At 38.5% G+C, this 14,864-nt stretch overlaps 1 protein-coding gene across 4 annotated transcripts in view; it reads right to left on the bottom strand.

The window, feature by feature from the left end:
- gbf1 (golgi brefeldin A resistant guanine nucleotide exchange factor 1) overlaps window positions 1-14,864 on the bottom strand; it is a 214,604-nt gene that overhangs the window by 196,825 nt on the left and 2,915 nt on the right. For all 4 annotated transcript variants that reach the window (XM_069885597.1, XM_069885594.1, XM_069885595.1 and 1 more), the window contains 2 exons: window positions 10,671-10,776; window positions 3,441-3,507 (listed from right to left, as the gene is read on the bottom strand). In XM_069885597.1, the coding sequence (XP_069741698.1) occupies window positions 3,441-3,507; window positions 10,671-10,766 (163 nt within the window). In that variant the 5' untranslated portion in view covers window positions 10,767-10,776. Of the gene's footprint in view, window positions 1-3,440; window positions 3,508-10,670; window positions 10,777-14,864 lie in introns of those variants that run through there.

Here is a 14,864-nt window from a genome sequence, read left to right as displayed (position 1 = left end):
ATTCTCTCTGTATTGCACAGTTTGTTTACATTTCTTGATTTGTTTGCACGTATTCGCTGTGCAGTTTCTTTTGTACTACCGATTAGTGGTAATTCTGCCGCACCCACGGGAGAAAGAATCTCAGGGTTGTATGTGATGTATGTATTCTGACAGTAAATCTGAGTCAACCAGTATCCAAATTGTCAACCTCATCAATAATTTTAACGTTTTACTGAGATAACCTAAAATCTAGGGAATACAGGTCTGATTCTTCTTAGACCACATTATCATTTATTGCAAACATCGAATTGGTCAATGCTCAGTGCACTTCTGGTCCAAAGTACATATTCTATGACTCATGAAAAACTTAAAAGTTACAATTTGCTAAATGTATTCATATTTTCATGCAGTTTCTTTTATTCATTCTCATAGATAACTTAGCCACCTTGCTGTATAATTAAGAAAACTTTAGATAACATTCAATTCCCTACATAAATGATTAATTCAGATTTTAACCAACAAAAAGGCATCCAAAGCTAGGCAATTAAAAGACCAGTAATTCTCATCTACTGTTTTCTCTATTTATCCTCAATTCAATCAATCATCCAGCTCTGATGATCATAAAATTATTTGAAATTACCATAATTACTTAAAATAAAAAGAAACAACAAAGGCCAGAAATCCAAAGGAAAAACAAAGGATACTGGATAAATTTAACCAGTTAGTGTGATGAAAGAAACAAATTAACATTTCTGGTCAATGTTCTTCCATCAGAATTGGACCGTTGCAGGGAAGTGGGAGGGTGACGAGAACAAAGTACTTCTTCCCTATCACACGCATTCCAGTAGATATTCAGGGACAAGCAGTGGTGGTGCTGGTTGAGGGAGGTTTGCAAGGCTTTTTACAAAAGCTGTCGGTCTCAAGGAGACCAAAATGATAGAAAATAAATGCTGGTTGGGAATTTCTACAAGTCAGGTTGCACTAAGAGAATGACAGGCAGAGCTGATGCTTCAATGTTCATCAAAACTAGGAAGTTAGGTAACATTTTCTAACTCATGAAGGGTCATGGACCTGAAACAGCACTCTATGCCTGCTGCCCGACGTTGAATATTTACTTTTCAATTGTTGAATTCAAATGTTACTCTGAGCTCTGTAACTTGTTTAATCATAAAATGAAATAAATCAGAAGTCTGCAAGACCGAGTATTAATTTGAGGTGAGAGTGAAAGATAGCAGCAAAGTGGATGAGCTCATTATGAGTTCATGAGGCAGCACCAATGTAGTCGTCAATGTGGCAGTAGAAGAGTTGAGGAGCTTTGCCTGTGTAGGGTTGCAGCATGGATTGCTCCATTTCCAATGACACTCTCCCCTTATTGATCTCTCTGACCCCATCTCAAAAGACAAACTTTCCCCACATATTTTCTGCAAAGCTACCAACTACCTTGATTACATTTCACCAAGAACAGGAATTTCCCTTGTCCTTACCTACCACCCTCCACATCCAACACATTATCCTCCACATTTCTTATCACCAGTAACATGATCACACAACCAGACACATCTTTTCCTCTTCTGTCAGGACCGCTCCCTCCATGACTTCCCTATCCACCCATCCCCTCTCACAAATCGCCCCCTTGGCATCAGTCCTGTGGCCACATGAAGAGCCATGCTTGCACCCTCACTTCCTCCCTCACCATTCTATGGGGCTCCAAACAGTCCTTATAAGTGAAGCAACACTTCACTTTGAATTTATGGGAGTCATAAAGTTGTCTACTCCATCCAGTGGTCCATTGTAGCCTTCTCTACATTGGAGAGATTAAACACAAACCAGGAGATCACTTCGATGAGCACCTTCGCTCTGTCCTCATCAAAGACATGAATCTCCCGGTGGCTAACAATTTCAATTCTGCATCCAAATCCCTCGCCATCATCTCTGTCCATGGCCTCATGCACTACCAAGCCAAGGTCATCCGTAAATTGGAGGGGCAACACCTAATAGTTCATCTGGGCACTCTCCAACCAGATGACATTAACATTCTCTCACTTCCCCATGTCCCCTCCAGCTCTCCACCACCTTTCACAGAAATATCCTCCCCCAACCTTCCTGTTTTCTCTTGTGCTTTCCCACCCCCCCCCCCCATCCACCTATTAGCTCTTTCCTGTGGGCCTGTGCTCCTCCCCTGCCCCTTCCCCCATCATTTTATTCAGGCACCTGCTGATATAGGGTTCAAGCCCAAAACACTAGTTATGTTATCTTAATCATAAAATTAAATGCTTATTTTGATGTGACAGTGTCATAAGGGAAAGATAGAGAGAGAGATAGAGTGCAGGCAACAAGAAGATCTGTTTCACTCCTGCCTATTGAGCATAAGTATTCTGCAAGCCAGTCATCCAACTTGTAATTAGTTTCTCCAATCCAAGTCCACAATGTGAGCACCTATTGCAATACACTAAGTTACAAACTACTATGTTTAAATCCCTGCATGTAAAAAGAGGTTAAAAGGCAGGTGGATTATTTCCTGTTGCTTCATCGAAAGTGCCAGAAGAGAATGCATTGGTGGAAATTAATAAATGAACCAGGGAGCTGCAAAATAAATAGTCTCTTCAGAACACAAAAGTGAAAGAAGGAAAGGCGTGTTTCATGATTGCATGTTGTTGAAGCTGGTTGAAATTATATTAAACACACACACACACATACGTACGTACACCTAAGCATAGTTGGTGGGAGTATGTCTGTGTATGTCACTGTTATACCCAAACCATTACAGTCTACGCCAAAATCTAGAAAGTTACTTCAAAGTTCAGTCTTTCAAATTCAGTGTTGAAACACAGGCCTTTGAAATTTGATGCCCTATTAATAATGAACTGATGGGAAGTCTGGAGTTGTGGCTGCTACAGATTCATGAATTCTCCTTGCATTGCCTTTGAAGAAATGTCCATCTACATGAGCTATAGTCATCACATGCCTGGTCCTTTTGTAGGCGGTATTCAAAATGCGCAGCCTCCACGAAGCTTCCAACACCCTGGCACCAGTTTCTCCAAGTGACCTTCAATGTTAGTCACAATCAAAATGAAGCACTTTCTTTCCCAAAAGACCCTCCTGGCACAGGTCAATTCACAGAGCAGGCTTTGCTCTGAATTCCACAAAATGGTTGGCCACAAGACCTGCTTCAAAACGCTGTTTTCTCTTCAGCAGCCAGAATGGTTCTCCCTTGCATAATCACAAATGTCTTTGCAAATGTACTGAATCTGGAACAGACTGTGGCAAACCTTCCCTCAGTTCTTCCAATATATTGAATTGTCGCTGGGCTGTGACTTGCTTGTATTGTGATGGTGCTTGTGTGAAATGTTAAATGTTAACTGTGACCAATCAGATTCTCCTGTCTTTCAGTGATAATCTCATTTTAGTAAAATGGGAGTTCATAATACAACATATTATACAATCAATAAATTAGTTAGTACCTGTAATATTGTTCAACACTTCTTTCAGATGATTGAAACTATTTAAAAGTGGGTCTTGTTCTTCATCCTGAAATAGAAACCGATAGTATTACAATGTAGATTATAGATATTTATTCCATGTCAAAACATTAATTGCGAGTCAGGATTTAATATCAAACGGAGAAATAAGGTATCAACAATTGAAGGTTGATGTTCTTGCAAGATGCAGGGTTCACCATCTCCTTTCTGGCTAATTCTAGTACAGTGGTTCGAATTTTTTCCCCTACTCATATACCATAGCTGTTCTGTGGTTAGTAAAGGATTACTTCAGGTGGTATGTGAGTGTGGGAAAAAAAGGTTGAGAACCATTGTCCTAGCCCAAATTGAACAGTGCATCATCCAAAAACAATAGATACAAGATTTAAAGCTACATACACTTTTAAACTGATAGTCACAAAGAAATACATTTTGTATTGTCTATGGGTAATGACCAATTAAAAGATTGATTCCTGATCATGATGTATGGCAGCAATGCCACGAATGTTTTTAGTTATTTCACCAAAAAAAAGGAAATATACAACAAAGGATTCCAAAATGCTTGGTAATCCAACCGAAATGAACTAGCTCAATCAAAGTTCAACTATATCTGACAAGAACCTAAACAATAAATTTTAAAAGCTAATCTTAACCAATCTATGAATTTGCACTAAGGTTACACACTCAAGTCACAGCACAGAAACAGGCCCTTCCACCCACCTTGCCCATGCCCACCAAGTTGTATACCTGAGTCAAGTCCATTTGCCTGGGTTTGGTCCACATCTTTCCAAATCTTATCAATGTATCTTTTCCAAATGTCTTTTAAATTCCATAATTATTCCCATCTCTGCATTTTATTTTGACAGCTCATTTTATATATAAATATAGCATCCTCCAGTTTAAAAGCTGCTCCTCAGGGTCCCTTGTAAATCTTTCCCTGCTCATCTTAAGGTTTGGATTCCCCTAACTTGGAAAAATGATTATAATTATTTATCTTATGTCTGCCCTTATATTTCCAAGCATGGTCTCACCAAGTGCAACACATCATCCCAAGTCTTGTACTAACTGCCCTGATGAAGGCAAGCATGCCAAGCACCTTCTGAACCACAATGACCTGTGTCATCACTTTAAGGCAACGACGTGCCTGCACTAGAAAGTCTCTGTACTCTACAATGTTTTCCTGGACCTTCTATTTACTCTGCAAATCCTGCCAAGGTTCAAGCTACAAAAATGCAACACCTCACTCATGTGCAGGTTAAATCCCATTTGCCATTGCTTGACCAACTTATCCAATTGATCTAGATTTGATAATAGCATCACTGGAAGAATGAGAGGGGATCTTTAAAAACACAAAATTATGAAGCTGTAAAATAGTTTTCTCTGTAGGTGAGACAAGAACTAGGGGACATAGCCTCAAAATTCAAAAAGTAGGTTTTGGACAGAGTTCAGGAGTAACTGCTTTTCCCAGAGTGTTGAATTGGTGATATTCTCTGCCCAGGGAAGCAGTGGAACCAACCTCAGTGAATATAGTCAAAACATAGATGGATTGATGTTTGCATAGTATAGCAAATTGGAAAGATTTGGAGAGAAAGGCAGGTAGAAGAAGCCAAGTTCACTACCAGATCCACCTTAAATTTATTACATGGCAGAGCAGGCTCCAAAGGCCAAATAGTCTACACCTGTTCTTATTTATGATGTTCTTATGTGATACAAGTTCATCTTTAAAGTCGTGCATCATCAGTAAAAATTAAATTCCAAAATGCAAAAGACACGTGATCCCAAGGACAGCATAACTTTTGAAAAATCATTACTGGTCAAGAATTTGTTGCCAATAGGTTCATTGCTCACTGACATGACCACTTCAAACTTACCTCTGCAGGTGCACCAATATCAACTCTCTGAACAAAGCTGTCTCAGTTTTCATCAGTGAAGCACTGCATGGTGGTAGGGTGCTGTACCTTGAGATGCATCGTAACAAGAATAAGCCCAACCCTTGAAACAATTGCTTAAAAAAAAAACTCAACAGTCACTTTAATCACATATGTTGGTGTATCCAGCAATGAAAAGTCAAAAGATGGGATGTTTCTCAAATTGAGAGATCTCTGCCTGCCTATTAAGGGATACCAAGCCAAGTAAAGTGGACAGAAGTGGTTGGAATTCAGACTATAATCTTAATAAGTAATAAAAACAGATTCAAGAGAAAAAATAATCTCTTGTTCTTCAAGAATTCAGAAACATATAAAAATTACAACAAATAAAGTTAAAATTAAAAACAAAGCTGATTTTTTTCCAAAATCTAATAAATGCACTTTAAAAAACCCCAACATTTAATGGTTTCTCTGATAGAGTCACCGTTGCAGCTTCACACCTAAACGAGCAAAAGTCCTTTAAGTACAAGAAAATTGGAACAAGCTTAAATCCCACCATATAACTCAATAAAGAATGTGGTACAAGAAAGACTGCCAAAAGCCACTCACAAGTTTAAACCTACTGTGTTTGTGGGCACATGCACAAAAAGCACAAAATTTATTTCACAAGGACGTGTCTGCATTTCCATGCAAAATCGAAACCAATATTTCAACATAAAAGTTTTTTTTTCCATGATTAAAAGAGATACAACACGAAATCTCAGCTGTGATGAAAAGTGGCCCAACATTGGGTGGCACTACATTATCCGAGTTCAACAGATGGGCGCTGTCTGTAAGGAATTTATATGTTCTCCCCGTGGGTTTCTTCTGATTGCTCTGGTCTCCGCCCACCCTTCAGAATGAACCAGGGTATTTGGGCGGCAAGGGCTTGAGGATTAGAAGAGTCTGTTAATATGCTCCATGTCCACATTTTTTAAATAAAAAAAGAAACCTTTTGCATCAATATTCTCTTTTTAAAGATAGAACATAACACATTGAACTGTGGCTATTGAAAAAATATTGAACAATCAGAATTATTTCTCTGTCTTTGACATATGGTGAAGAACTGCTATTCTGTTTGTTGAAACTTTTTGTATCCCAGGGATCACAACTTCCACATTCCAATCATCCTATCAGTCAATATGTTCTAACATGCTAGCTCTATACACCTTTCAAAAAAGTATTTTTTGTCAAATTAAGTCACAAATGAAGCAGACATCAAATGTCAGCTTGCCGCCACTATACTCAAATATGTGACATACAAGCAATTTGACCAAGAACATCTAGTACCCACCTTATGCTACAGTTAAGTAACAAGCACGCAGCAGATACATCACAGTAAAACTACTATGACATACCTGGTACGGCCTTGTTGTTTTGCTCTCTCCCAGAAATACAGTCTGCAGCAAAAGAAATGGAAAAAAAGCAGTAAAAAAAAAATGTAAGGCAAGAGCAGAGCTAGACAGATTAGCTGAGAAAAGGTAGCATCGTTTGATTCATTCGAACAATATGCCTTCAATCAAAAATAACGTGCGAGATCTAATTCATGTCAACTTTTTAGGGAAAAACAAATCAGAGACAAAACACATGATAAAGCAGATGGTGGTAGTGTTGAAAACATTTACCAATGTTATTTAAGGAATTAGCCATATGCATTAAAAGGACTTGTTAAATTTAAAAAAAACAAAATAAAATAATCCAAGTTCAACAGTTATACTTGGGTATAAATTTAAAACTCACATGGTCAATCCAAATCAAAGGATTTCCCCCACACCCCCACCCCCCCCCCCACCCCCCCCCCACCCCTCCCCTCTTGTCACATACAATCAGGTCCCATTCATTTCCTGCCAGTTTGTCATGCTCTGAAGTGAAGTCATACAGGAACCACTTTCAGTGTAACCCATACATTCCCATGCACTGGGTCACTATATATTTTACATAAAATATAGAGGTCTCACCAGGCACAGGTCATGTCGCTGGACTCTCCCTCGTTCAATCTGATCAAGTTTTGCTACTATCACCCAAGAAAAAATGGATACCTTCATTGATTGAAATGCCTTTCTTAGAAATGAGGAATACATTAAGACAGGGGTTCCCAACCTGGGGTACATGTACCCCCAGTGGTACATTTGCACTTTTCAGAGGGTACATTGGGTCTGAGAGAATAACCACTACTGTACAATACATGGTGTTGTAATCTGCAGTCAGATTGCACAATGTCGTGTTTTTTTATCCTTAATTTTTAGGGGTACACGGGAACCCATAAAAATGCCCAAGGAGTTCAGAGGAACAAAAAGGTTGGGAACCCCTGCATTAAGACAAAGCAAAATTCTGGTTTCTGACTAGATGAAAACAATTCCTGTACAAATATCAGGCAAAAAGGCTAATCTGTTACACAAGAGGGAACAGCACCATTTGGAACCTTGCATCACAAATGGAAACATTTTCAAGAGCAAAGAGGAAAAGCTCACAATGTAACATGAAAGAAGAAAGACTACTGATGCAAAGGAGGAATTAAAAATATATGCTGCTCACAATACAATCGATCAATAAAAACACACAGAAATGCTGGAGGAACTCAGCTGGACTTGCAGCCTCCAGAGGAGTTAAAGATACATCTGACAATTCAGGCCTGAGCCCTTCTTCAAGGAATAAGCAAAGAACAGGAAGGTGTCAGAAAAAAGAAAGAGGGAAAAGGGGAGGGCGAGAGCTATGGAAACCAGAAAATTCAATCTTAATGCCATCCGGTTGGAGGGTGCCCAGACGGAATGAGGTATTGTTCCCTCAATTTGCAGGTGGAAGTCTGGCAGTGCATGAGATTATGGACAGATATGTCAGCAAGGTAATGGAACAAGGAATTGAAATAGATACTCAACAATTGCACCACAGTATAAGTTACTTAACAGTGACTTAAAGATCAATATAAACATTGAAAGTTATTAAAAAGTACTCAAAACCAAATGTGATCAAATCTGACTGAATATGGAAATACTTACAGATAATCTGTGCAGAAAAGTTTTCCCTGGCAAACTTTTGAAAAAGAACATCTTAACAAAATAAAATGGAAGTCTCTGATTTTCCCTTGATTTCTGGTAATGCATTTATTTGTTTTTAATGCACAAGATTACGAAACAAAATAAAAGGATACATTTCACATTTTAATTATAATTATACATTTTAAGTGTATTTGGTTTTTTTTTTAAACTACTTGACAATAATTCCTTAGTGATTGCTTTCTAATTGTTTTGTTATCCAGAGATCATTTGCAGACTAATTAGCTAACTCAAGGAATATTCACAATTAATTTAGTCCCATCTCACTCCACATCCCTTTTCTCTGCAAATTATTCAAAATCAAGATTTTCTATTTTTAAATAACCCATATAGAACTTCAAACTTGCCAGATCAAGATCACATTTTCAATTTTGGTAACTGCTTGAATCAGTTTTCAATACTTCTAAGTTGCTCCAATCTTTAGTTTTAATTCAATAGACATTAAAATTCTCCATCAATATCTCCCAAAGCCCAATGAAGAACAGCTCATTTTTTTCTGGTACAAATAAGGGATAGTTTGTGAATAGTTTCTCAAGCAACTGAATACAGCTACAATAAAAGAATGTTGCCAACAACAATATAAAGGTTAAAAAAAAGAGGTAAAAATTCACATATGAGGAATATTTCAGCTGCAGTTACTTAAATAATTTTGATAAAGACCTCAAATAAGAAATTGAAAATAAACCATCCTAATGCAAGAATCTCTTGCTAGTTGCATTTATCAGCAAGTTAACAGATTAAATCAGAGAACCAAAATGATTCAGTTTCAATAATAACCATTCCCAGTTTGCACTGCATCATTTAATAAACAATGACAAGTAGAGGACTGATCCCTATGCCCCAATGGAACCCTAAGCATCGTCAATCTAGCAATAATTTTCCCTCTTTCAGTGTGGTAAGATCTATGCTCTTGGCATCTTCCAGTGCTGCTAAGAGGAGGATAGATCTTGCCAGTGTTGTCCAATGAACGACACTGCCATATGAAGTACAAGTGGAGAAATTTGCTAATCATAAAGGCTTTTTGCCCCAACAATTATCTTTTTGAACCTTTCATCAACCTTTCAAATGAAACCCGATGAGCAAAATAAGAGATTTTGGCTCCAGAATTCACAACTATGTTCAAGTCCACAGAAAGTAAAGAAAATCCCTCAACCAAGTGATAAGCCTCCCATGATCTGAACTGAAATTAAGGGCAACAAAAGTGATTATAGACCTGGGCCAGAGAGAAGCAGACAATTCTTTGCTGCTACAAATTTTGAATATCATTGAACATGGTCTCAGTCACAGCTTTCACGGCCTCGATTATCTGAAGACATGATAAATGCACTGTTTAAATTATATATCCAATAATGGCCAACACCTGTGCAACAACCCTAGACATTAGCACATTTCAGAAAGGATGGGAGACAGTGGTGGTAGTGGGAGTAGGACCGAAATAGGCAGTGGGAGTGGTGTTTAAAAAGATGAGGAGACCACCCTGGTGAGGCCTTTTCTTTTAGGTATTAAGTAAACACACTGCTGCTCACAGCTGGGCAATGTTATTACAGTTACATTATATTAATTATTCTTTTCACTATTCCCCAGCACCCAAGTATAAGGTTATTAAGGAAATAGAATATATCTAAAGTATCTTAAATTGTCATACTATTCTGAACTTACACCAAAACAAATAAATCCATATGGATGATGAATTTTGGGGTTCTTTCTGAAGTTTAAAAAGCCTATGTTAGTAGAATGCTGAAAATAACAATTTAAATTCTTTGTTCAGGCACGGAGATTGAGATTTGCACCAATGAATTCACCCAACACAATAATCCTTTGGGATTGGGAAAAGAAAAGTCAACAGGTTCTTATGGATCAATCCACTCTTCCCACTAAAATGGTAACAAGCAAACTATTGAGCTCAATGTCAAATGCAACATTGGGAATAAATTGCCCAGTAATCAAAAATAGTATCACACAAGGCAAGTCACAAAGTAACTTCCAAAGTATGGTCTCTACTTTGCTAGAGACTACGATTTGAAAGCACATCAATAATGCTCAACACCACACAATCAAAACGGAACTTTTCAGGACAAGACGAAAAGTTATGACACAAATAATACCAAAACAAACATTAGCAGACAAGAATAAACCTAATGCCAACCCCATCATCAGATTCAAGGATAATTCACTATATATCAGTCCACAAAGCAGTTTTCTGCAAATTATCTTTTTGGAAGTTTTCAGAACAGCAAAAATAAAACAAAACATACCAGTGGAGTATGTGTAGTCCATCTTGAATTTCGCTTTATGGCACCAACAACACTATTTATTTCACCTTGCACAATATAAATACTTTTATCGACCATGGTGAAGAATCTGCAAAGAAAATGAAGATTCAAAACCAAAATGAAAATTTTACTCAATTATGTACATATCAATTAATTTTAACAATGGATAAATCAGAACCCTATCAATTTATAGTAGTTAGAATTCAATGTGGAATCCATGCTGTCCCCTTGAGTTCAAAAGTGCAGAATTGAAAGGTTGCTAGTTATTTGATTTTTTAGTGATATTGAAAATGATCAGTTAGGAGTTGATTGATTCTTTTGTGATATGTGGGATTACTAGCAAGGACAGCATTATTCCCCTTGCAGATTTGCCATTTGAAGAGCAATGTTAATGTCCACCTTGTTGAACCAATGCTGTTCAAGAGATGAAGGAACTCCCATAGTGCTGTTAGGTAAGGATCCAGCAGCCAAGAAGAGCAGCACAGTTGGCACAGCAGTGAGCAAAATGCCTTTACAGCACCAGCAATCGGGACCAGACCTCGAATCCCACACTGTCTGTCAGGAGCTTGCACGTTCTCCCTGTGGGTCTACGTAGATTTTCCCCGAGGACTCCAGTTTCCTCCCGCTGTTCAAAACGTACTGAGGTGTAGGTTAATCGGGTGTAAATTGGCCGAAATGGCTTATTACCATGCTGTTTGTCTAATTTTTTTTTTATTTTAAAATCAGCTGAAAACAAGTTTGGATTAGAAGTGATAGTTTAGAAAACTGTACGATCACCTGCTGCCCTTCTCCGACATTGTGGAGGTTAGGATTTGACAGGTGCTGGCTGATTAAAGAGCCTTTGTAAGTTACAGTGGCACATCTCTCTTCACAAGAACTTCTGCTCAGTGTTAATAGTGAAATCGAGCAGTGAATCCTGACAAATATGACTAGGTCAGTTACATTTCTGGTCAATAGTAATCCACATTCTCACCCGTCAAACCTCAGAACATGACAGTGAGGGGGTTGACTGCAAGAATCCTGTTAAATAACAGGGGTAGATGGTTAAGCCTTTTCTTTTTGGGGATATCATTGCTTGGCACAAGCCAATTTTGAGTTTTGCGAAGTCCTTGGTGCACAGGACACTGAAATCTTAATTATCCAAGGCAATGCAATTCAAACTGAACACTTTGCATCATCAGTTATAGTCTCCTTTTGTTATGTTATAGATAAGAGGTAAACAACTGATGAAATGGATGCTTGACCCTGAAATTCATGCAGCAATGCATGGTGAACAAGCTTTCACTGTGACTCGACTCAGCTATGGGGTCTCTGCCATTATTCCCATTGACTTGTATTCAAACACCTTGATTACACACAAGACCAAAGTTCTTAACACCAAACCCAATCACTCCAATTTCTTTTCTTTTGAATTCGGCCTTTTCATTTAAATTTGAGCCAAGTTGTCTTGACAGAATCCAAAAATGTCCAAGCCCCAAAGCCTTGACACTATCCTCTTAAAATATTGCTGCCGATTAATTATTATTTCTACTGAGAGAATAGCAATGTCAGTGCTGCACAACTGCTCAGGTGTAAGGCACTCCTTCTGTCCAATAGCCTACAGGTAATTCTTGGGCAAGGTGTAGCGCTTCTTTAGCCTCCCAATCTCACATGAAGCCAGAGATGGCAGATGGTGGATGGTTTTTACAAGCAGCTTCGACAAATTGGAATTTATGATTGCAAAACCAAAAACATTGGGCAGATGAATCTGCTGATCAATGGCTAGGTTATCCATTCAGTCAGGACACTGCTACTGAATGGATAACCCAGTACAGTAACCCTGCTACTGTAAGGAAACCACTTGCATTTTTCCCTTGTATAATCATAAAATTCAAGTGACTATGGTCTCAGATCAAAGATGGAGCCTTAACCGAAGGAGAACGGGGGAGGCAACAACTACAATTTGGAGGGTCAGAGATCAGGACAGATAGAGAAACATGGTTGCCCATGCTGAACGGCAAGCCACCTGAATGAATGAAGTGGCAAAAGTAACAAAGGAATGCTTGAAAAAGTATACTTCATAACATTAAATGTTTAGATTTCTGGCAGTAAAATCAGTTCAAGATTCAATTAGTCTATTTAATTACTTATTCAGTTTATTTCCATGACTTAATTTTTGTTTCATTAATTAAATGATAAATCATCTACATTCCTTTTGGACATACTTTCAGGTCACCACTTCTTGAACTTTTTCTTAAAACTATACTTTGAAATATCTTTAGTGCAAAACTTGGTTTCAAAATTAATGAACTATTGCTTCCTCTAATATACTCAGTCTCACTCTTCAGAATAAGTCAATGAACAGCAACTGAGTCATTTTCCCTGAGATCTTGCATGGCCAGAAATCTGCAGTTTTTTCCCTCCAGTTAGTGCACCTTCTGAATACAGCCTATTAATGTGTTCCTGAATTGTTCAGGTCAATTTTGAGCCTCTTCTACATTTGCTTTGCACCCTTTTCCAATAACTCTTAATCAGATATCATTGATCCAGTCATTGAATCCACGCACATCAGTGTAAACAGGTTTTGAAAATTTGGTAATTAATGTTTATGTATTCCTTCAGATTTCATGCACAAGCTTTCATCAATTGCCTGAAAAATACTGAAGTAAATAGCAAAACAAATAATGCATCAACTCAAACACTGACAAGTTAAAAATTAAATACAATTACAAAATGCTTGTAGCATTTAGGTCTTAATATTGTTATCAATGACTCCTTCTTATCAAAATATCAGAATCAACCAACGAGCCAAAGTGTTCACAGACATTTTCAACCTCACTGCTGCAGTCAGAGTTTCCCACCTGCTTCAAAAGGGCATCAATCATCCCAGTGTCCATGAAAAGCAGAGTGAGCTGCCTCAGCGACCATCGCCCAGTAGCCCTCACATTTACTGTGATGAAATGCTTTGAGAGGTTCATCATGGCCAGAATTAACACGTTCCTAAGTGAAGGACTAGGCCCACTGCAATTTGCCTACTAACACAATCGCTCCACAGGAGAAGCAATATTACTGGCTCTCCACTCAGCTCTGGATCACCTCGACCACTCATAAATACGGCAGCTCTTTACAGACTGGAGCTCAGACTTCAACACCATTATTCCCTCAGTGCTGCTCAACAAGCTCCAAACTCTGGGCCTCAGCATTCCCCTCTGTAACTGGATCCTTGACTTACTCATCAGAAGACCAGAGTCAGTGCGAATTAGAAACAACGTCTCCTCCTCAATGATGATAATACAGGCGCACCTCAAGGATGTTCTACTCACTCTATATCCATGACTATGTGGCTTGGCACCATTCAAATGCCCCATTCACTCTGTTCCCATTGGGGAAAAACAGACAGGAGCCTGAAGATGAGCATTCAGTCGAACAAGGACAGATTCTTCCCCTCTGCCATTAGATTCCTGAATGAACAATGAACCATAGACACAACCTTATTTTGTCTTTTTCTTGCACTATTTTTTATTTATTTTGTAAGGTGGTTTGGTGGTTTATATAAAAGCTTGCACTGTGATGCTTCCATAAAACAACAAATTTTGTGTCATGTTCATAATAATGAATTCTGATAAGCAAGGATGCTCACGGATGATTATTTCATTCCATTTGCAACTTCCCAACAAACGAAACAGTCCAAAACCTACACAACATTCAAGCACAAGCAAGTGGCAAGGAACATTTATGCCACCAGAAGTTCCAAACAGAAGCTGTTAAACAAATAAGATTCCACCATCTACCCCCAACATTACTACCAATGATATCCCCATCATCAATATCTTGGAGGATACAATTGATCAGAACCTTAATTGGGGCAGCCCTATTCATACAATAGATGCAAGAGCAGATTAAAGGCTGGGTACCAGTGGCAAGTGAAACAAGGCCTCCCCCCCCCCACCTCCCCCACCATCAATAGGGCATTGGAATGCTCTGCACTTGTCCAGTGGAGTGCAACATCAACAATTCCCAAGAAGCTTGACACAATTCATACATTGGATTGTTACCATTGCAACCACCCAAAGCATTTGTTTCCCCCACCATCAGGACACAGTGGCAGCAGGGTACCATCTACAAAATGCACCTCAATCACTACCCCAGCTACTCTTACAGAACTCCCCATTAGCACTGTGGTCACATCTTCACCAC

This window comes from Narcine bancroftii, chromosome 6, assembly GCF_036971445.1.
Source record: "Narcine bancroftii isolate sNarBan1 chromosome 6, sNarBan1.hap1, whole genome shotgun sequence".
Classification (NCBI taxonomy): domain Eukaryota; kingdom Metazoa; phylum Chordata; class Chondrichthyes; order Torpediniformes; family Narcinidae; genus Narcine; species Narcine bancroftii.
This window is presented reverse-complemented; position numbering and strand designations above follow the sequence as displayed.